Genomic DNA, 20,494 nt, shown 5'->3' with positions numbered 1-20,494 from the left:
AGCAAGGTGTAACCCATCCAACCAAATTGGGTTTATCAGGTATGGATTGTCTTCTCATTAACATGTTCTGTTTGTTAATTAATAGAGCATTAACGTGGATTTAACTACACAAGCGTGTGAAAATTCGCACTGTTAGGGAGATAATGGAACATATCACTTAGCAGATCAGAGATGACTCACTGATCTCAACATGTTAATTATTTTAAGTAATTGAGCATCTGTTAATATTTTATAGTTATTGAGCATATATTAATGTCAATATTCATCGAAACAGAGAGGGAAACATATGGAATATTGACAGCCTTGATTATCTCCAATATGAAATACTAAATTTTCAATCTTGATCATTATCTTCATGTAATTAAATAAAATATACTTGCAAGAATCTATTAATACTTTGTTAACTCAATAATGTACATTACACGTCAAGATGAAGCTTCATTTGTGATTACCTCACCTACACAATTTACAGGCTTTTATATGGTTGGCAGATTTTTAGGTTCTGATGTTAATTTACGACAAAATTAATGAAGTTGAAGATACTAGCGATAGATGAAATCACAAAAAATTAACAGACTGTAAAGATAATTTGGTAAAGTGAGACAATGTTTGGGAGATAAAGAACTTCTTGTATTGATGTATTCTTTTGATATTTACAAAAGTATAAGTACATATAGATATCCATTGGCATTTCCTAATAAAATGCGGATGATACCAATGGAGGTTGATAGATCTAAAGATGTTTTACTGGTTCAGAATGTTTAGAAGTGAAACTCTGTTTTTGATGAAACACCTATAAACAGACTCTAGTCCATCCTCAAGACCTCCGATGCTCATTTCTACTGCATCAAGTGACTTTTGGACATTTTTAACATCGCTAGCATTTAGTGCCTTGTCAACTTCGTTGATCTCCACATCAGCAGAAACATGCTTGTTAGCCATCAACTTGGAGATGAATGATTTACTACTCTTCTTTGATCCAGCTAGGAAGGACAAGATAGATTCAAAAACAGCAAGAGTGGTTGCTTCAACTTCATTTTTGTTTTGGATCTTTTTTAGGTCTCCAAGACACTTACGGATGACCTTAACGATCTTTTTCCTAGAGGTCATGTATTCATTTGCCATGTTGAGATCTCCTCTTCTACGAATAGAAGACTGAAGATCTTGTACAGATTGCTTCATCTGAGAGACAACATCCTTAGTGGTGGAACAAACATCCAACAACATGAGAGATCTGTCCAAGACTGTGTCTAAGGAGTCTTCATATTGGGTTGGTTGCAAATGAATCAAATCATCAACTGATTCATAAAGTTCCTTGATAGAAACCAAATTGTAAGAGATAGATGCTGAGGATGAGGTGGCTAGTTCTGAAGATCTTAATTGGCACAACTTTTCCTCAACTGTAATAGTGAGAGGATTAGATCCGGTGGGTAAACTGATAGAACGAGTATGGTGAGCCATTTTCAGATTTGTTAGAAGAAGAAAGAGATAGAAATATGAATATCAAAGCTGAACTTGAGATGAAGAAAAGAACCCAGACTGTAGCTTATATATACAAACTGCAAATCAGGGACAGAAGGAATCTGGTTAACCATCTCCAGACTGGGTATCATGTGGTTGGACCTTCATTTTTGCTGCTCATGTCTCTTTGGCCGTTCTTGTTTTACATAAAATATATATATGTATGCTATCTTTTCCCGTAACAAGTGGAATCTTTCATACAAGCATACTCACATTTAACTAGAATTCAAGGCCGACAAGATTCCAAATTCAAGGAAAAACGAAGATCAGATCATTAACTAACATTATAAAACAACATAACAAATATAGATGCCGAAAGTCACCGAGCGTGTAATGTATGTATTATATATCTTGGTTATGGTGTAGCATTTAATTCGTGCACATTACCGGTTATATTGCAGGAACAATGAAAAGACAACAGCGGATTATAAGGAAATTCTACCACATGACTGACAACTAAACTAAGGAGGAATCGACTATAATGGGGATTTATTGGTGCGTAAACGTGATGATTGTTTAGCCTCTATTGTTTGTAATGTCAATGGTCTTATCTACATAGAGTTGGGAACAGTTAGAATATTGACAGCCTTGATTTCTTTTAAAATATGCAGTAAAATCTCGAGTCAATTATATAAGATGGTGCTTGCAATACCTTCTTAATATGTTTTGTTAATTTAATAATGTACATATCAAGTTCAGATGAACCTGCATTTGTGTTTATTTCATCTAGACTATTATTAGGTTATTATATGATTTTAGGGTTTAATATTAGTTTTTCCTGAAAGTGTTAGCCATAGAAGAAAGACAAAAAGAAAAAGAACAGACATCAAAAGTAAATTGGTAAAATGAGACAATGTTAATTTGGAGCTAAAGAACTTATTGTATTGATATTTTTGTTTTCATTTACACAAGTGTGAGTATATATAATAATTCCATTGGATTTCCTGATAAAATGCGGAAGATACCAACGGGAGGTTGATAGATTGGAAGATCTAGTACTGGTTGATAATGTTAAGAAGTGAAACTCTGTTCTTGATCAAACACCTATAGACAGACTCTAGTCCATTCTCAACATCTTCGATGTTCATTGCAACTGCTTCCAGTGACTTCTGAACATTTTTGACATCGCGGGCATCTAGAGCCTTGTCGGCATTTTCGACTTCGTTGATCTCCACATCAGAAGAAACATGCTTGTTAGCAGTCAATTTGGAGATGAATGATTTACTGCTCTTCTTTGATCCAGCTAGGAAGGACAAGATAGACTCAAAAACAGCAAGAGTGGTTGCTTCAACTTCATTGTTGTATTTAATCTTCTTTAAGTCTTTAAGACACTTGCGGATAACCTTAATGATTTTTTTCCTAGAGGTCATGTATTCATTTGCCATGTTTAGATCTCCTCGTCTACGGACAGACGATTGAAGATCTTGCACAGATTGCTTCATCTGAGATAAAACATCCTTAGTTGTAGAACAAACATCCAACAACATGAGAGATCTGTCCAAGACTGTATCTAGGCAGTCTTCATATTGGGTTGGTTGCAAGTGAATCAAATCATCACCTGATTCATAAAGGTTTTTGAGAGAAACCAAATTGTGAGAAATGGATGATGAGGATGAGGTGGCTAGCTCTGAAGATCTTAATCCAGAAGGTAAACTGATTGAACGAGTGTGGTAAGCCATTTCCAGATTTGTTAGAAAAATAAGAAACGTTTGGAAATGCAAATGCTGAGTTTGTGATGAAGAAAGGTACCAATTCTGCAGCTTATATATACAAACTGCCAGAGAGGGACATAAGGAATCTCATTAACTCTCTCCAGACTGTCTCTTGGCGTCATGTGGTTGAACCTCCGCTCTTGTTGCTAATATCTCTTGTTTGTTCCTGTTTAAGAAACATATATATGTATATTGATAGAATCTTGATTAATTGATGTTTATATGTTACTCTGTTTCCCTAACAGTTGGAATCTTTCACATTAGGCTATTCATATTGAAATAGAACTCAAGTCTGTAAGATTCCTATTGTTGGCAAATTGAAGATCAGATCCTTAATTTAACATCGTACACATCACAAATACAAAAGTAGATGCCAAAAGTCACCAACCGTGCATCTTGTAATGTTTTGGCTACGACGTAGCATGTAATTGATGCACACACACACACACACATATATTTACATTATATGTGGACGTAAGTTCGTTATGGTGCTTCTGTAAGATATCACAATATCTGTCGTTGCAGGAACAACTAAGAGACAGCAGCGGAGTAAGAGGAAGTTCCACCACACGGCTAATAACTAGGAGACAGTTCGCCGTGCATAAGGACCCGTTGTAGTTTGGAGGATTTATTGGTAAGTAAACATGATAGTTGTTGTATTTAATCTTTGTTGTTTATGTCAATGGTCTTATCCACATAAATATGGGAGCCATTGGAATCTTGACAGCCTTGATTTTTCTTTTAATAATTAATATGCAATGACTCAATTTCCAGTCTCCATTATTATCTTAATTAAATAACATGATGCTTGCAAGTTTGTCACTTACACAAGTATAGCGTTGTTTACGCGGATCGTAATTTTAGGATTTACTGTTAGATTTCGAAACACTAAATGCAAATTTGAAATATTAGAGATGGAGGAGATTAAAAGGAACAGTTTGGCAAAACAGATAAATTGTAAAGTGAGACAAGGTTAATTTGGAGATAATGAATTTCTTGTATTGATATATTTTTTTTCATTTACAAAAGTATAAGTAATTCCATTGGGATATCCTGATAAAATGCGGATGATACCAATGGGAAGTTAATAGATCCGAAGATCTATTACTGGTTGAGGATGTTAAGAAGTGAAACTCTGTTCTTGATCAAACATCTATAGACAGACTCTAGTCCATTCTCAAGATCTTCGATGTTCATTTCTACTGCTTCTAATGACTTCTGAACATTTTTAACATCGCGGGCATCTAGAGCGTTGTCAACCTTCTCGACTTCATTGATCTCCACATCAGAAGAAATATGCTTGTTAGCGATCAATTTGGAGATGAAAGATTTACTGCTCTTCTTTGATCCAGCTAAGAATGACAAGATAGATTCAAGAACAGCAAGAGTAGTTGCTTCAACTTCTTTTTTGTTTTGTATCTTTTTTAGATTTCCAAGGCACTTACGGATCACCTTAACGATCTTTTTCCTAGAGGTCATGTATTCATTTGCCATGTTCAGATCTCCTCTTCTACGAATAGAAGATTGAAGATCTTGCATAGATTGTTTCATCTGAGACAAAACATCCTTAGTGGTAGAATAAGCATCCAACAACATGAGAGATCTGTCCAAGACTGCATCTAGGCAATCTTCGTATTGGGTTGGTTGCAAATGAATCAAATCATCAACTGATTCATACAATTCCTTGAGAGCAACCAAATTGCAAGAGATGGATGATGAGGATGAAGTGGCTAGTTCTGAAGATCTTAATCGGCACAACTTTTCCTCTACTGTAACAGTAAGAGGGTTAGATCCTTTAGGCAGACTGATGGAACGAGTGTGGTGAGCCATTTTATTTCTTTTGGAAGAAGAATATGTATAGAAATACAAATATAAAGTTGAGTTTGTGATGAAGAAAGATGACCGCCAGTGCTGCTTATATATACAAACCACAAGAGAGAGATAGACAAGAGGAATCTGATTAACTGTCTCTCGACTTTCTCAGTGTCATGTGCTTGAAACTCCACTTTTGTCGCTCATGTCTCTCACTTGCCCCTGTTTCATATAACACACACACATATATATATAATGAGTCAGTAACCACTAGCGATTTCATGAAATAATGTTTTTCCTTGTTATATTACTTTATTTCCCTTACAATTGGAATCTTCAACACGAGCCTATTCATATTTAAATAGAACTCAATCCTGTAAAGGTTCCATCTGTAGACAAAACAAAGATCAAATCCTTAACTAGCCTTCCAAGAAAAACATCACAAATAAATAAATGCCAAAAGTCACCGAACGTGTGCATTGTACAGTACCTGTATTACATACATATATATATATATATATATATATTTATATGAGGATATAAGATCGCTATCATGATTCTGTTAAGATTGCATTATCTTTCATATTGCAGGAACTATGAACCGACAGCGGAGGGGTAAGAGGAAGTTCCACCACACGACTTGTAACTACAACGAGGATCTACCTAAACACACAGTCCAGCGCACATTAAGATCGATTAAAGTTCGGAATTATTAGGTTAGTAAACATAATACTTTTGATTAATCTTGTTATGTACAATGTCAATGGTCTTATCTACATATTTATAGGGAACAATAGGAATCTTGACAGCCTAGAATTTTTCTATTAAATATGCAAGAACCCTATTTTTCTTTTCTTGATTATTATCTTGATTCAGTTATAATGAAATAAATTGATGCTTGCAGCTGTTATGTGAGACAATGTTAATTTGGAGATAAAGAGTAAAAAAGCTATTCAACAAATAGAAAAGTAAATTGGTGAAATGAGACAATGTTAATTTGGAGATAAAGAACTTTCTGTATTGATATTTTCTTTTGTCATTTACAAACATATAAGTACAGTAAAAAATCCATTGGCATTTCCTAATAAAATGCGGAGAATACCGATGGGAGTTGATAGATCTAATGATCTATTACTGGTTAATAATGTTTAGAAGTGAAACTCTGTTCTTGATCAAACACCTATAGACAGACTCTAGTCCATCCTCAAGATCTTTGATGCTTATTTCGACTACTTCCAATGAGTTCTGAACATTTTTGACATCTTGAGCATTTAGTGCCTTGTCGACTTTGTCAACTTGGTTGATCTCCTCATCAAAAGAAACATGCTTGTTAGCAATGAACTTGGAGATGAATGATTTAGTACTCTTCTTTGATCCAGCTAGGAAGGACAAAATAGATTCGAGAATAGCAAGAGTGGTTGCTTCAACTTCATTTTTGTTTTGTATCTTTTTTAGATCTCCAAGACATTTACGGATCACCTTAGTGATCTTTTTCCTAGAGGTCATGTATTCATTTGCCATGTTGAGATCTCCTCTTCTACGAATAGAAGATTGAAGATCTTGCACGGATTGCTTCATTTGAGACATAACATCCGTTATGGTAGAACAAACATCTAACAACAAGAGAGATCTGTCCAAAACTGCGTCTAAGCAGTCTTCATATTGGGTTGGTTGGAGATGAATCAAATCATCAACTGATTCATACAATTCCTTGAGAGCAACCAAATTGCAAGAGATGGATGATGAGGATGAAGTGGCTAGCTCTGAAGATCTCAATCGGCACAATTTTTCTTCCACTGTAATAGTGAGAGGATTAGTTCCTGTGGGTAAACTGATAGAACGAGTGTGGTGAGCCATTTTCAGATTTATTAGAAGAAGAAAGAAAGAGATGTAGAAATACAAATACAGAAGTTGAGTTTGTGATGAAGAAAGTACCCAATCAGCAGCTTATATATACAAACCACTAGCGAGGGACATAAGGAATCTCACGAACTCTCTCTCCAGACTTTCTATGAGTATCATGTGGTGAAGCGTCCGGCTTTGTTGCTGATGTCTCTTGCTTGTTCCTCTTCTTTGTGACATATATATATATATATATATATATATATATATGCGAATCTCGACAGCCTACAGTCTCATTTAAATAAGATAAAAATATGCATATTAGATTATCATAACATGCGTGTGCAAAGTTTATGATTTCTTTGCAGTTTACCCGTAAGATCAAAGTTGATTCATTATCGTATCTCTAGCTGATCTGCTTATTATTATGTTCCCCTGTCTGCCTATCAATTAGAATCTTTACACGCACAGATGATCCAATCAAGATCAATAATGTATATTTTAAATGTTCCAGAGATCAAAAGGTGAAGTAGGAAGTCTTCTATATCATTAATTAGTTGTTATATGAATGATTTGATCCATCCTTTACAAACAATTGGAATATGATTCAATCAAGGTTAGGTCAATGATCTGATCCAAATTTACAGACAATAAGAATCATTACAGCCTGGGTTTATATTTAAATATACTTTTATTTATGAACTAATCAAAGATAATGGCATCTTAATTGCTATTTGAATAATCTTTATAATACCTAATATTAATCATTTTCTCACTGTAAGAGAACAGAAAAGAAGAAATTACCATAGAAGAAAAGTGGGTTGGTTAATTGGAATATGTTTTATCCTCCTATGAGGAAATAAATTATAGCAATAAGTAAAATAAAAGCGTGGATAAAGTTTAAAGTAACAATGCAAGAATTGAGTAATTAACTTTGTCGTATTTATGATTTCTATTTTTCATTTACAAAAATGTACAATCTGAATTTCATTGGCATTTCCCTTGATAAAATTTTGGTAATGTCGATGATTTACTAATGGTATAGACTAGTTGGTAATGTTGAGAAGTGAAACTCTGTTCTTGATCAAACACCTATAGACAGACTCTAGCCCATCCTCAAGATCTTGGATGCTCATTTCTAGTGCCTCGAGTGCGTTTTGAGCAGTTTTAACATCATGGGTACTCAATGCTACGTTGACCTTCTCAACTTCGGTGGTTTCCTCATTGCAAGCTACACGCTTGGTACCGATCAATTTAGAGATCAATGACTTGCTACTTTGCTTTGATCCAGATAGAAATGACAAGATAGATTCAAAAACAGCAAGAGTGGTTGCTTCAACTTCATTTTTGTTTTGGATCTTTTTTAGATCTCCAAGACACTTTCGGATCATCTTAACGATCTTTTTCCTAGAGGTCATGTACTCATTTGCTAGGTTAAGATCTCCTCGTCTACGGATTGAAGATTGAAGATCTTGTACAGATTGCTTCATCTGAGATAATACATCCTTAGTGGTAGAACAAACATCCAACAACATGAGGGATCTGTCCAAGACTGTGTCCAGGCAGTCTTCGTATTGGGTTGGCTGCAAATGAATCAAATCATCAACTGATTCATACAGTTCCTTAAGAGCAACCAAATTGCAAGAGATGGATGATGAGGATGAAGTCGCTAGTTCTGAAGATCTTAATCTGCATAGTTGGTCCTCCACTGAAAGAGTGAGAGGACTAGATATAGTAGGCAAACTGATGGAGCGAGTATGGAAAGCCATTTTCTGATTTTGAAAAAGAGATACAGAAATGCAAACTTGAGTTTGTGATGAAGAAAGGTAACCATTGTGCTGCTTATATATAAAACTACAAGTAGACAAGAAGAATCTTACCTGACTTTATTCAGTGCCATGAGGTAGAAATTCCGCTTTATTAGCCGATGTCTCATCAATGTTCCTGCTCCAAACGACAAGTATATAATATATATATATATAATGCTGAATTTTCCTAATCAATGATCCCCATGTTAATATCTTCGAACTTGTCCATTTTTAAGAATAAAAAACTTCACATTGGTGAAATAAACAATATAATGTGCACGAGCTGAATTATCGCCACTTTAGAGTTGTTCCGCAAATGCCACCTACATTTTCTGAATTCTAATGGACAAGAAGAAAATTGCATTATTATGTTATGTCGCTACAAATTGCTGTTAACAAACACTCAATTGTTCTATGATCAGTAATAATATCGGAAAATCTTCACTTGTACTTCATTTACATTTAAGAACTGTCAAGTCAATTAATGGTCTAATTACTTGTTTAGTGGACAATTAGAATCTTGCCAACCTTGAAATGAGATTTATAATACCAAGTAATTACTTGATTGTAATATTGATTACCTCATGATCGTATCCTCTGCTGTTCCTTTTTTCCATAACAATTGGAATCTTTATAAGTGCAAACCATTTATTCAAGGTCAATGACTCTCCCTTGCTCTGGTGTATAACACACACACACATATATATATATATATATATATATATACATGTATCGACACGAACAAACATTTAATAAACATGACATGATATGAAAGTTTGGAACAACAGTAAAAAGATAAGAGAAAGTAAATGTTACAAATTACCATTTTACTTCGAGAGAAGTAGAAAGAAGATGATCTTAGATGACATATAATGAATCAAAATCAAGATAAATTAAAGTACTATGAGATGAACATATATTAGAGTCAAAATTTGTTGTATTGATAATTTCTTCTATTTTTCGCATTTACAGAAGTATATAGTACAAATTTGATAGGCAAACTCCATATAAAAGTTTGGATAATGCCTAGGGAGGTGAATAGATCTAGTGGATGTTGAGAAGTGAAACTCTGTTCTTGATCAAACACCTATAGACAGACTCTAGTCCATCCTCAAGATCTTCGATGCTCATTTCTAGTGCTTCGAGTGCCTTTTGAGCAGTTTTAACATCGTGGGCACTCAATGTTATGTTGACCTTCTCAACTTCGGTGGTTTTCTCATTGCATGCTACACGCTTGTTACCGATCAATTTAGAGATCAATGACTTGCTACTTTGCTTCGATCTAGCTAAGAATGACAAGATAGATTCAAAAACAGCAAGAGTAGTTGCTTCAACTTCATTTTTGTTTTGTATCTTTTTTAGATCTCCAAGGCATTTACGGATCAACTTAACGATCTTTTTCCTAGAGGTCATGTATTCATTTGCCAAGTTGAGATCTCCTCGTCTGCGGATAGAAGATTGAAGATCTTGCACAGATTGTTTCATCAGAGACAAAACATCCTTAGTAGTGGAACAAACATCCAACAACATGATAGATCTATCCAAAACTGTGTCCAATGAGTCCTCAGATTGAGTGGGTTGCAATTGAATCAAATCATCAATAGATTCATATAATTCTTTAAGACAAACCAAGTTGTAGGAGATGGATGATGAAGTGGCTAGTTCTGAAGATCTTAATCTACACAATTGTTCCTCCACGGTAACCGTGAGAAGATTAGATCCAGTGGGTAAACTAATGGAGCGAGTGTGGTGAGCCATTTTTAAATCTTTTAGTGGAGAAGGAGGTATAGAAATATAGATGTAGATTTAGATTTTGATGAAGGAAGAAACCTCCTTTGTCCACCTTATATAGCACCTAGAGCAGAACAAATAGAATAATTAAATCATACCTTGGTTTGGCTGTCATGAGGAAGCAGGCAACAAGAGACAATCAGCAAAATCTTAGGTTGGTTAGAACAACCCAAGATTAGAAACAATTGGAATCTTGACAACCTAGGCTTGTATTTAAATATGATATATGTCCCCATGTGTGATCTTCATATCACCTCTTAATACACTCGCGGACTCGCCTATATGTTCTTCCTTTGTCTCCTGTAATTTACAACAAAGTAATTCAATATTGTTTTAAATTAAGGTCTGTTATGACGAAGAACAAACAACCAAGTGAAAAGATATGGATTCTGAGGGTGAGAGTTGGCTAGTTCAGAGTCTCTAAACCGGCCAAACTTTTCATATATTTTAAGCGTAAGGGTATTGGATATGGTAGACAAGCTGGTAGAACTAATACCAATTTTGTTAAACAATGCCATCTTCTACACTCTAGCTATAGAAGGTACAGAAAAATTGAATATCGAATTCACTTGTTAATGAAATAAACGTCCCCGCGTTAATGTATTCGAACTTGTCTATTCTTATGAATAAACAACTACAGATTGGTCAAATAAACAATATAATGTGCAGAGTTGAATTACCGCCAATTTGGAGTTGTTCCAAAATTGCTACAACATTTCCTAAAATATTATGAGCAAGAAGAAAATTACATAATTATGCTATGTCGCAACAAATTGTGGTTAGCCTGTTGATAAACGTTCAATTGTTGTATAATGAGTAATAATATCGGAAAAAGCTTCACTTGTACCTCCAGGATTCCAGCCTCAGCTTTTCTATTCAAATTGCAAATCCATACCGAAGCTCGCTTTCCAATCTGCTTTCATTTTCCTGTCACCTGCCATTTGTAGAGCTCGATTAATGGTCTAATTACTCGTTTAGTGGACAATTAGAATCTTGCCAACCTTGAAATTAGATTTATAATACCAAGTAATTACTCGATTACAAACAATTGTATTATATTAATGATTACCTCATAAGCATATCCTCCGCTATTTAAAAAAAAAAATCATATCCTCCAATGTTCCTTGTTTCCGTAACAATTGGAATCTTTATACATGCGCACCATTTATTCAAGGTCAATGACTCTCTTGCTCTGGTGCATATAATCTATATACCTATAATATATATACATGTATCAACACGAACAAACATTTAATATACATAACATTATATGAAAGTTCGGAGCAACAGTAAACTGATTAGAGAAAATATATGTAAAAGTTACCATTTTACTTCGACAAAAGTAGAAAGAAGATGATCTTAGCAGGCGAGTTATGACATATATTGAATCAAAATCAAGATAAATTGAAATACTATGAGATGAACATATATTGGAGTCAAAATTTTGTTGTATTGATAATTTCTTCAATTTTTTCATTTACAAAGTATATAGTATAAATTTGATAGGCAAACTCCATATAAAAGTTTGGGTAATGCCTAGGGAGGAGGTGGATAGATCTAGTGGATGTTGAGAAGTGAAACTCTGTTCTTGATCAAACACCTGTAGACAGACTCTAGTCCATCTTCAAGATCTTCGATGCTCATTTCTAATGCTTCGAGTGCCTTTTGAGCAGTTTTAACATCGTGGGCACTCAATGCTATGTTGACCTTCTCAACTTCGGTGGTTTCCTCATTGCATGCTACACGCTTCTTACCGATCAATTTAGAGATCAATGACTTGGTACTTTGCTTTGATCCATATAGAAATGACAAGATAGATTCGAAAACAGCAAGAGTAGTTGCTTCAACTTCATTTTTGTTTTGTATCCTTTTTAGATCTCCAAGGCATTTACGGATCACCTTAACGATCTTTTTCCTAGATGTCATGTATTCATTTGCTAGGTCTAGATCTCCTCGTCTACGGATAGAAGATTGAAGATCTTGGGCAGATTGTTTCATCTGAGACAAAGCATCTTTAGTAGTGGAACAAACATCCAACAACATGATAGATCTATCCAAGACTGTGTCCAATGAGTCCTCATATTGAGTGGGTTGCAATTGAATCAAATCGTCAATAGATTCATATAGTTCTTTGAGACAAACCAAATTGTGGGAGATGGATGATGAAGTGGCTACTTCTGAAGATCTTAATCGACACAATTGTTCCTCCACAGTAACAGTGAGAGGATTAGATCCCGTAGGTAAACTAATGGAGCGAGTGTGGTGAGCCATTTTCAGATCTTTTAGTAGAGGAGGTATAGAAATATATTTAGATTTAGGTTTTGATGAAGGAAGAAACTCCTTTCTGCATCTTATATAGCACCTAGAGCAAAAGAAATAGAATAATTAAATCATACCTTGTTTTGGTTGTCAGGACTCAAAAGAGGAAGCAGGCATCAAAAGACAATCAGCAAAATCTTAGGTTGGTTAGAAACAATTGGAATCTTGACAACGTAGGCTTCTATTTAAATATCCCCCATGTGTTATCTTCATATCACCTCTTAATACCCTCACCTATATGTTCTTCCTATGTCCCCTGTATTTACAACATAGTCATAAAATATTGTTTTAAATTAAGGTGAATGGTGTTTTAAAATTACCCGATTCAGGAAAAGGGAATCTAGCCTAAAAGTAGAAACTGGAACGGTTAAAAATAAATTTATGACGCATATATTCTTAGAACACCAAACTAAACGAATAAAAATGATAAATTTCGAAACAAATTGGCTGATACAGGAGAGAAATAAGAAGGAAACGTGAATTACAAACTTCACAATCAATCAAGCGGAATGAAATTTACGAGAACAATAGATACATGTAGTCCAAGCACTTGTTGTCTTCCATCATTTTCATTCTTCAGTCCGCATATTATGTACGTTAAGTATCCATCGAAAAGTTTATGTAAAAGTGACAACATTGCCTACGATTTTTCGCCTTTCTTGTCCCATTCATATCAGTCCTTACGACCTACCAAATCAAAAGATACGGATTCTAAGGATGAGTTGGCTAGTTCAGAGTCTCTAAAATCGGCCGAACTTGTCATCTACTGTAATCGTAAGGGTATTGGATATGGTGGACTAGCTGATAGAACTAATACCAATTTTGTTTAACAACGCCATCTCCTGTACTCTAGTTATAGAAAGTACAGAAAAATAGAATATGCTGTATATCTCACGTAAAAGGAACCTTACCAAGGTGCTCTTGAATTTCCACTTTAATCTAATCGCTCGTGTCTCTTCACTGTTCCTGTTTCAAATGACAAAAGCATGTGTAAATATCGAACTTGTCACTCCACATTAGTTATCTTCAATGCTGTCCCTTCTCGCAGTTCATAAATCATGCATGTGCTATCTTCGAGCAATATGGATGTGTGCTCCTGCATTCTACTTCTGTCAAAATCATATAACAGATAACTATCTGATGCATAATTAGTTGTTCAGAATTGAGAATTGTTTACATTGTCCAATACTGAAGTAATTCATCATTTACCAACAACAAGAATCCTGACAGCTATGATTTAGATTAAATACTAATTTAAGTTAGTAATTATTCATGAAAATCAACTAACGCCAGCACCAGCTAATCGTGTTCCTTGTCTCATGAGAAATGGAATCTTTGCACGCACATATGATTCAATCAAAATGTCAATGCTCTGTATAAAATACTTAATTTCAGAAGGAGACTTTGGATAAGCGGTAACAATTATTTGTTTTAATCGCGGAACATGTATTGATCTGTATGTTAAAAGTAAAATCAAGATAAATGAAAAGTGAACAAATATTTGGAGTCAACAGAACGTATAGTATTGATGATTTCTATGTATTTTTTCTATGTACAAAATATGTATCAAAATTTCATAGGTATTGTCCTCAACAAAAATATGGAGAATGCCCATGGAGATAGCTAAAGAGATCTAGTTGATGTTGAGAAGTGAAACTCTGTTTTTGATCAAACATCTATAGACAGACTCTAGTCTTTCCTCGAGATCTTGGATGATCATCTCTAGTGCCACCAATGAATTCTGAGCATTTTTGACATCCTGGGCATTTAGTGCCAAGTCGACCTTCTCAACTTCATTGATTTCCTCATTGCACGATACACGCTTGTTACCCATCAATTTGGAGATGAATGACCTATTGCTTTGCTTTGATTTTGATAAGAATGACAAGACAGATTCAAAAGCAGCAAGGGTGGTTGCGTCTACTTCATTTTGGTTTTGCAACTTTTTTAGACCTTTAAGACACTTACGGATCATCTTAACAATCATGTTTCTAGAGGTCATGTATTCATTGGCCATGTTAAGATCTCCTCGTCTACGAATAGAAGATTGAAGATCTTGCACAGATTGCTTAACTTGAGTCAAAACATCCTTAGTAGTAGAGCAAACATCTAACAACATGAGAGATCTGTCCAAGACTGTGTCTATGCAGTCTTCATATTGTGTGGGTTGCAATTGAATCAAATCATTCACTGATTCATACAATTCCTTCAATGAATCCAAATTGGAGGAGATGGATGATGATGAGGTGGCTAGTTCTGAAGATCTTAATTGGCACAATTGTTCCTCGACTGAAAGATTAATAGGATTAGATCTGGTAGGCAAACTGATGGAGCGAGTATTGTAAGCCATTTTAGAATTTGTTTGAAGAAGAGATGTATAAACACAAAATGTAGATTTGAGTTTTGATGAAGGAAGAAACCTCTTGGTGCACCTTATATACTATCTAGAAGCAGGAAGACATGCATATAATTTAATCCTGCATGTGGTGGAACATACCCTATTCTCGCCGATGTCTATTCCTTGTTTTGATGAATCATGACATATAATGTAACCCTCATTTTGTTGTCCCCATGATAGATTATCAATCGACCCACATTCATTATGCAATTTTCCATCTAAGCAATACTTAACTTCTGTTATAAGGCGTAAATGTGTAAATGTATACACGTGAATGTTCATGTAAAACTAACAGGACGTACTCACCAAAGGAAGCAGACAAGAACAAAATGTCAGCAAAATCTGATCCTCATTTCCAAACAATTGGAATCATGACAGCTTAAGGTTCTATTTGAATATTATAAATGTTCTTAGATATCACAATACATTGTTATTTTATTCATAATACACGGTTATCATGAAATAATCGAGGTCAATGATGAAAGAATAAGAACTCACAATACCATCAATTAAACAATATGCATCCACCACATGCAGGATTAAATTATATGTATGTCTTCCTGACTCGCAAAAGCTTTTAAGAATTGTTAAGATTTTTCTAATACTGTTAGAATTAATCTTTTAGCAACAACTAGAATCTTTACAGATATGATTTAGATTAAATACTGATTAAGTTAATGAGTTATTCTTGATTTTAAATTGATGGTAGGACAAACTGATCTACTAAATACATGTGTTCCTTGTCTCAATAACAAATGGAATATTTACATGTGCATATTATTCAATCAAATGTCAATGCTATATGCTTATCACTAAGGATACCTTTCAAATATAGATTAATTTTAAATAATATGTGAGTGGAAATTACCTTAGTGGGTGAATTATATATTGTTATAATGGTGCAAATCTTATCGATGTGCACATTTCAAAGAAAATCACAAGTAATGAAAGTAATAATGAACAAATGTTTGGAGTCAAGAGAACTTGTTATATTGATGATTTCTATATTTTCATTTACAAATATGTATAGTCAAAATTTTATTGACATTTCCTTAACAAAAATTTGGATCATGCCAATGGAGGTAGAACGAGAGATCTGTAGTAGATTAGTTGATGTTGAGAAGTGAAACTCTGTTCTTGATCAAACACCTATAGACAGACTCTAGTCCATCTTCAAGATCTTCAATGCTCATTTCTAGTGTTTCAAGTGTCTTTTGAGCAGTTTTAACATCATGGGCACTCAATGCTATGTTGACCTTCTCAACTTCGGTGGTTTCCTCATTGCATGCTACACGCTTGTTACCGATCAATTTAGAGATCAATGACTTGCTACTTTGCTCTGATCCAGCTAAGAATGATAAAATAGATTCGAGAACGGCAAGAGTAGTTGCTTCAACTTCATTTTTGTTTTGTATCTTTTTTAGACCTTTAAGGCATTTACGGATCACCTTAACGATCTTTTTCCTAGATGTCATGTATTCATTTGCTAGGATAAGATCTCCTCGTCTACGGATAGAAGATTGAAGATCTTGCACAGATTGCTTAATCTGAGACAAAACATCCTTAGTAGTTGAACAAACATCCAACAACATGATAGATCTGTCCAAGACTGTCTCTAAGCAATCGTCATATTGGGAAGGTTGCAATTGAATCAAATCATCAACTGATTCATACAATTCCTTCAATGAAGTCAAATTGTGAGAGATGGATGATGAAGATGAAGTGGCTAGATCTGAAGATCTTAATCGGCACAATTGTTCCTCAACTGAAACAGTAAGAGGATTAGATCCAGTAGGCAAACTGATGGAGCGAGTGTGGTAAGCCATTTTGGTTTTAAGAAGAAGAACTATAGAATGTAAAGTTGAGTTTTGATGAAGAGAGAACCCCCTTGTTGCACCTTATATACTAGTTAGATGCAGGGGACAAAGAGAATAATCTAATCCTTCATGTGCTCGCACTTCCCCATCTTTGCCGATGTCTTTTCGTTGTTCCAACGAATGATAACATATCATGTGCCTTTTCTGGCGATCCCAGCCCTTACCAGTCGATCCACGTTCATGATGTAATTGGACATCTAACAATGATAAACTTCTCCTCTAAGGTGTAAATTCCTACATGGGATTGTTCACGTAAAACTACTGAGGAATACAGGCACGACCCAGACAAGATAGGAGCAGAGAGTCAGCAAAATCAGAGGATGGTTAGAGTTAATGATCATAATTCCTATTTGTAGACAATTGGAAATCTTACAGCCTAGAGTTCTACTTAAATATGATAAGTATCGTTGTGTGTTCATGAAAATGGTTTAGCAAAGAAACAATTGTATTTTATTTGATTTGTTTGTTATGTCAAAGATCTGATCAACATTTTTGGAACAACTGGAATCTGGACAACCTAGGGTGTCGTTTAAATAAGAAAAAAGATCCCAAACGAGTTATATAATTATAAAAATCGTACAACCAGCTGATACGCTTCTGTATGTTTCCCTGTCTTCTGAAAAATGATATCTAATTCAAATATAATTATATACTACTTGTGACATGAAATAATCAAGGTTAATTCTGTATTTAATAAACATCTAAATTGGCAAAATTGCCTTCAAACTAGAAACACGTACCTACAAAAATTATTTTTTCTAATCACAGGAGTTGTGTGATACATTTTTGTCACAAATCTTATATAGAAACCAGAACATAAAAGACTATGTGTACCACATTAGACACAATGAAAAAAAGATCTGTATACAAATCCAAATTGACATACATAGGCATCACTATAAACAACACGACCCGTAAATTTCTTTCTTCGTACCATTCTCTATCTCAAATGTTAATCTCTACCGAGATGGGATATCGGCATGGATTAATTAAGTCAGTTTAGTATTATTATCTTCAAGTTTAGGTTCTAAACATAGTTAAGCCTATGCATTCGTGCCTTATACGTGATAAACAATGGTGTTGTCTTTAAGAAACTAATTCCTACCGAATTCAGAGTTAGCAATGAGGAACCAACCTCATTTGCTTTTTAGGAAGTGTTTACACAGTCCAATACTGATATGATGTATCATTTACCAACAATTGGAATCTCGACAGCTATGCTTTTAGATTAAATACTAGCTAAGTTGACATATTATTTTTCGCAATTGTTTAATCTGCTAGAATTCTTACCGTGTCTATATGACAAATGGAATCTTTACATGTGCATACGATTTAATCGAATTTCAATGATGTAATTTCATCACTATTGCGCACCAATGGAGACACGAAATCACTTTAAATAATAGGTAGGTAAAAATTTACCTTATTAGGTAATCAATGTTTGTTGTAACAATATAAGATCTAATGATCTGTTTTTGAGATAGGTAGATCCCAAGTTCTAGTAATAATAGACAAGTTAATGTGGAGACAATCAAGCAAGATAAACAAAAAAAGTTTAGAGCTGAACACAGAATATAGTCAAGAACTTTGTTGTATTTATGGTTTCTATTTTTCATTCACAAAAATGTACAATCAAAATTTGAAAGGCATTTCCTTGATAAAATTTGGATGATGCCAATCGAGATATATTGAGAGATCTACTAATAGTGAGCTAGTTGGTAATGTTGAGAAGTGAAACTCTGTTCTTGATCAAACACCTATAGACAGACTCTAATCCATCCTCAATATCTTCAATGCTCATTTCGAGTGCCTCTAATGGCTTCTGAACATTTTTAACATCGTGTGCGTTCAATGCCATGTCGACCTCTTCAACTTCGTTGCATGCTACACGTTTGTTTCCCATCAACTTGGAGATCAATGAAATTTGCTTTGATCCAGATAGAAAGGACAAGATTGATTCAAATACAGCAAGAGTAGTTGCCTCGACTTCATTTTTGTTTTGGATCTTTTTTAGACCTCCAAGACACTTACGGATCGCCTTGGTGATCTTTTTCCTAGAGGTCATGTATTCATTTGCCATGTTAAGATCTCCTCTTCTACGGATAGAAGATTGAAGATCTTGAACAGATTGCTTCATCTGAGTCAAAACATCTTTAGTAGTGGAACAAATGTCTAACAACATGAGAGATTTGTCTAAGACTGAGTCTAGGCATTCTTCATATTGGGCAGGTTGCAATTGAATCAACTCATCAATTGATTCATACAACTCCTTGAGAGAAACCAAATTGTGGGAGATGGATGTTGATGATGAAGTGGCTAGTTCTGAAGATCTTAATCGGCACAATTGTTCCTCAACTGAAAGAGTTAGAGGATTAGACTCGGTTGGCAAACTGACGGAGCGAGTGTAAGAAGCCATTGGATTTTTTAGAAGAAGGAGAAGAGGATGTAAATTTTGATGAAGAAAGAAACGCCTTCTTGCTCCTTATATACTATCTAGAAGCAGGGGAGAAAAAGAATAATTATTATTTCTCGAATGGGTAATCAATATAAAGAAGCCCCTAGTGGAAGTTCCCCTATCTTCGCCAATGTCTCTTCCTTGTTCCAGCTAATAATGACATATAATTTGTCCCTTATTTTGTCCCCACGACAGATGATCGGTCGACCCACTTTCATTAACTAATTGGGCATCTAACTATAACAAATTTCTAATTTAAGATGCAAATGCGTTTAAATCCATAAAACTAATGACAAATACAGTCACGAGTCACGAGGGAAAGCAGACAGGAATATTCACATATAATACTTGTTTAAATCCATCATCTTGAAACAATCAGAATCTTGACAACAGAGTTTTACTTAAATATGTATAACCTCCTAATACGCTTACCTATATGTTTTTCTCTTGTCTCCAAACATGGGAATGACTTTTTATTATAAATCAAGTAAGATCAATGGTGTACTGTTATAGCAATAATACTTATAAGTACAAGACCCAAACTTTACAATCTTATATGATTCATTTGGGCATTACCCCAAACATTTAAAGGATACCAAAAAAGAAAATATCATATTCAAAAAAAAATATATCATATTTAACACAATAAGAACATGATTCATAAGAAATTCAAATTGACATACATAAATAATAAATTGCTCTATAAACAACATAAGAATCGAAAAAGAAATGATAATCAGAAAGCCAAATTTTATTATTTGAAAAAAACTTCAAACTTTAAACTTAATTTGTTACCTTTTGGCTCATGTCCTTCGAGCCACCTCAAGCTCCACCTTGAGAAGCGTCACATTCACCCATTGCTCGGGCAAAGAGTGGCCAAGTTGGTTAGCAGAAACCCACCGATGAGTTGACTCAGTATCTCTTCTTGTATGCCCTTTAATATTTGATCGCTTATTAAA

At 34.5% G+C, this 20,494-nt stretch overlaps 9 protein-coding genes across 16 annotated transcripts; all 9 read right to left on the bottom strand.

Moving 5' to 3' along the window:
- Positions 1-608: 608 nt before the first annotated feature.
- LOC147565979 (uncharacterized) lies at positions 609-1,597 on the bottom strand. Its single transcript, XM_086652441.1, has one exon. The coding sequence runs from the start codon at positions 1,459-1,461 to the stop codon at positions 745-747; it is 717 nt and encodes a 238-aa protein (XP_086508567.1). The 5' UTR covers positions 1,462-1,597; the 3' UTR covers positions 609-744.
- Positions 1,598-2,513: 916 nt separating this feature from the next.
- LOC147565978 (uncharacterized) lies at positions 2,514-3,200 on the bottom strand. Its single transcript, XM_086653103.1, has one exon. It carries the CDS (start codon positions 3,198-3,200, stop codon positions 2,514-2,516), a length of 687 nt encoding a protein of 228 aa, XP_086509229.1.
- Positions 3,201-4,210: 1,010 nt separating this feature from the next.
- On the bottom strand, positions 4,211-5,529 carry LOC147565977 (uncharacterized). The gene has a single exon (XM_086652436.1). It carries the CDS (start codon positions 5,061-5,063, stop codon positions 4,338-4,340), a length of 726 nt encoding a protein of 241 aa, XP_086508562.1. The 5' UTR covers positions 5,064-5,529; the 3' UTR covers positions 4,211-4,337.
- A 512-nt stretch (positions 5,530-6,041) lies between these two features.
- LOC147565976 (uncharacterized) lies at positions 6,042-7,145 on the bottom strand. Its single transcript, XM_086652435.1, has one exon. The coding sequence runs from the start codon at positions 6,900-6,902 to the stop codon at positions 6,177-6,179; it is 726 nt and encodes a 241-aa protein (XP_086508561.1). The 5' UTR covers positions 6,903-7,145; the 3' UTR covers positions 6,042-6,176.
- Positions 7,146-7,807: 662 nt separating this feature from the next.
- On the bottom strand, positions 7,808-8,858 carry LOC147565975 (uncharacterized). The gene has a single exon (XM_086652432.1). The coding sequence runs from the start codon at positions 8,654-8,656 to the stop codon at positions 7,934-7,936; it is 723 nt and encodes a 240-aa protein (XP_086508558.1). The 5' UTR covers positions 8,657-8,858; the 3' UTR covers positions 7,808-7,933.
- Positions 8,859-9,614: 756 nt separating this feature from the next.
- Positions 9,615-20,464, bottom strand: LOC147565971 (uncharacterized). Of its 8 annotated transcripts, none has more exons than XM_086652425.1 (6): positions 20,331-20,464; positions 13,717-13,771; positions 12,883-13,061; positions 11,556-11,700; positions 11,334-11,420; positions 9,615-10,786 (listed from the first exon to the last, which is right to left on the bottom strand). In XM_086652425.1, exon 6 carries the CDS (start codon positions 10,451-10,453, stop codon positions 9,740-9,742), a length of 714 nt encoding a protein of 237 aa, XP_086508551.1. In that variant the 5' UTR covers positions 10,454-10,786; positions 11,334-11,420; positions 11,556-11,700; positions 12,883-13,061; positions 13,717-13,771; positions 20,331-20,464; the 3' UTR covers positions 9,615-9,739. The 8 variants fall into 8 exon arrangements, with proteins under 8 accessions (XP_086508551.1, XP_086508548.1, XP_086508549.1 ...); XM_086652422.1 differs by having other exon boundaries at positions 13,717-13,914; positions 20,331-20,422; XM_086652423.1 differs by having other exon boundaries at positions 13,717-13,901; positions 20,331-20,419.
- Positions 14,241-15,461, bottom strand: LOC147565974 (uncharacterized). Its single transcript, XM_086652421.1, has one exon. It carries the CDS (start codon positions 15,153-15,155, stop codon positions 14,439-14,441), a length of 717 nt encoding a protein of 238 aa, XP_086508547.1. The 5' UTR covers positions 15,156-15,461; the 3' UTR covers positions 14,241-14,438.
- Positions 15,649-17,465, bottom strand: LOC147565973 (uncharacterized). Its single transcript, XM_086652420.1, has one exon. It carries the CDS (start codon positions 17,027-17,029, stop codon positions 16,310-16,312), a length of 720 nt encoding a protein of 239 aa, XP_086508546.1. The 5' UTR covers positions 17,030-17,465; the 3' UTR covers positions 15,649-16,309.
- Positions 18,656-19,496, bottom strand: LOC147565972 (uncharacterized). The gene has a single exon (XM_086652430.1). It carries the CDS (start codon positions 19,494-19,496, stop codon positions 18,792-18,794), a length of 705 nt encoding a protein of 234 aa, XP_086508556.1. The 3' UTR covers positions 18,656-18,791.
- Positions 20,465-20,494: the final 30 nt, after the last annotated feature.

This window comes from Eschscholzia californica, unplaced genomic scaffold (assembly GCF_041429995.1).
Source record: "Eschscholzia californica isolate CP2 unplaced genomic scaffold, dmEscCali1.0.p SCAF_1, whole genome shotgun sequence".
NCBI lineage: Eukaryota > Viridiplantae > Streptophyta > Magnoliopsida > Ranunculales > Papaveraceae > Eschscholzia > Eschscholzia californica.
This window is presented reverse-complemented; position numbering and strand designations above follow the sequence as displayed.

Bases quoted from the DNA above. Each gene is read 5' to 3' on its own strand.
- LOC147565972 (XM_086652430.1), bottom strand. From the start codon at position 19,496: ATGGCTTCTTACACTCGCTCCGTCAGTTTGCCAACCGAGTCTAATCCT.
- LOC147565976 (XM_086652435.1), bottom strand. From the start codon at position 6,902: ATGGCTCACCACACTCGTTCTATCAGTTTACCCACAGGAACTAATCCT.
- LOC147565971 (XM_086652425.1), bottom strand. From the start codon at position 10,453: ATGGCTCACCACACTCGCTCCATTAGTTTACCCACTGGATCTAATCTT.
- LOC147565977 (XM_086652436.1), bottom strand. From the start codon at position 5,063: ATGGCTCACCACACTCGTTCCATCAGTCTGCCTAAAGGATCTAACCCT.
- LOC147565974 (XM_086652421.1), bottom strand. From the start codon at position 15,155: ATGGCTTACAATACTCGCTCCATCAGTTTGCCTACCAGATCTAATCCT.
- LOC147565975 (XM_086652432.1), bottom strand. From the start codon at position 8,656: ATGGCTTTCCATACTCGCTCCATCAGTTTGCCTACTATATCTAGTCCT.
- LOC147565978 (XM_086653103.1), bottom strand. From the start codon at position 3,200: ATGGCTTACCACACTCGTTCAATCAGTTTACCTTCTGGATTAAGATCT.
- LOC147565973 (XM_086652420.1), bottom strand. From the start codon at position 17,029: ATGGCTTACCACACTCGCTCCATCAGTTTGCCTACTGGATCTAATCCT.
- LOC147565979 (XM_086652441.1), bottom strand. From the start codon at position 1,461: ATGGCTCACCATACTCGTTCTATCAGTTTACCCACCGGATCTAATCCT.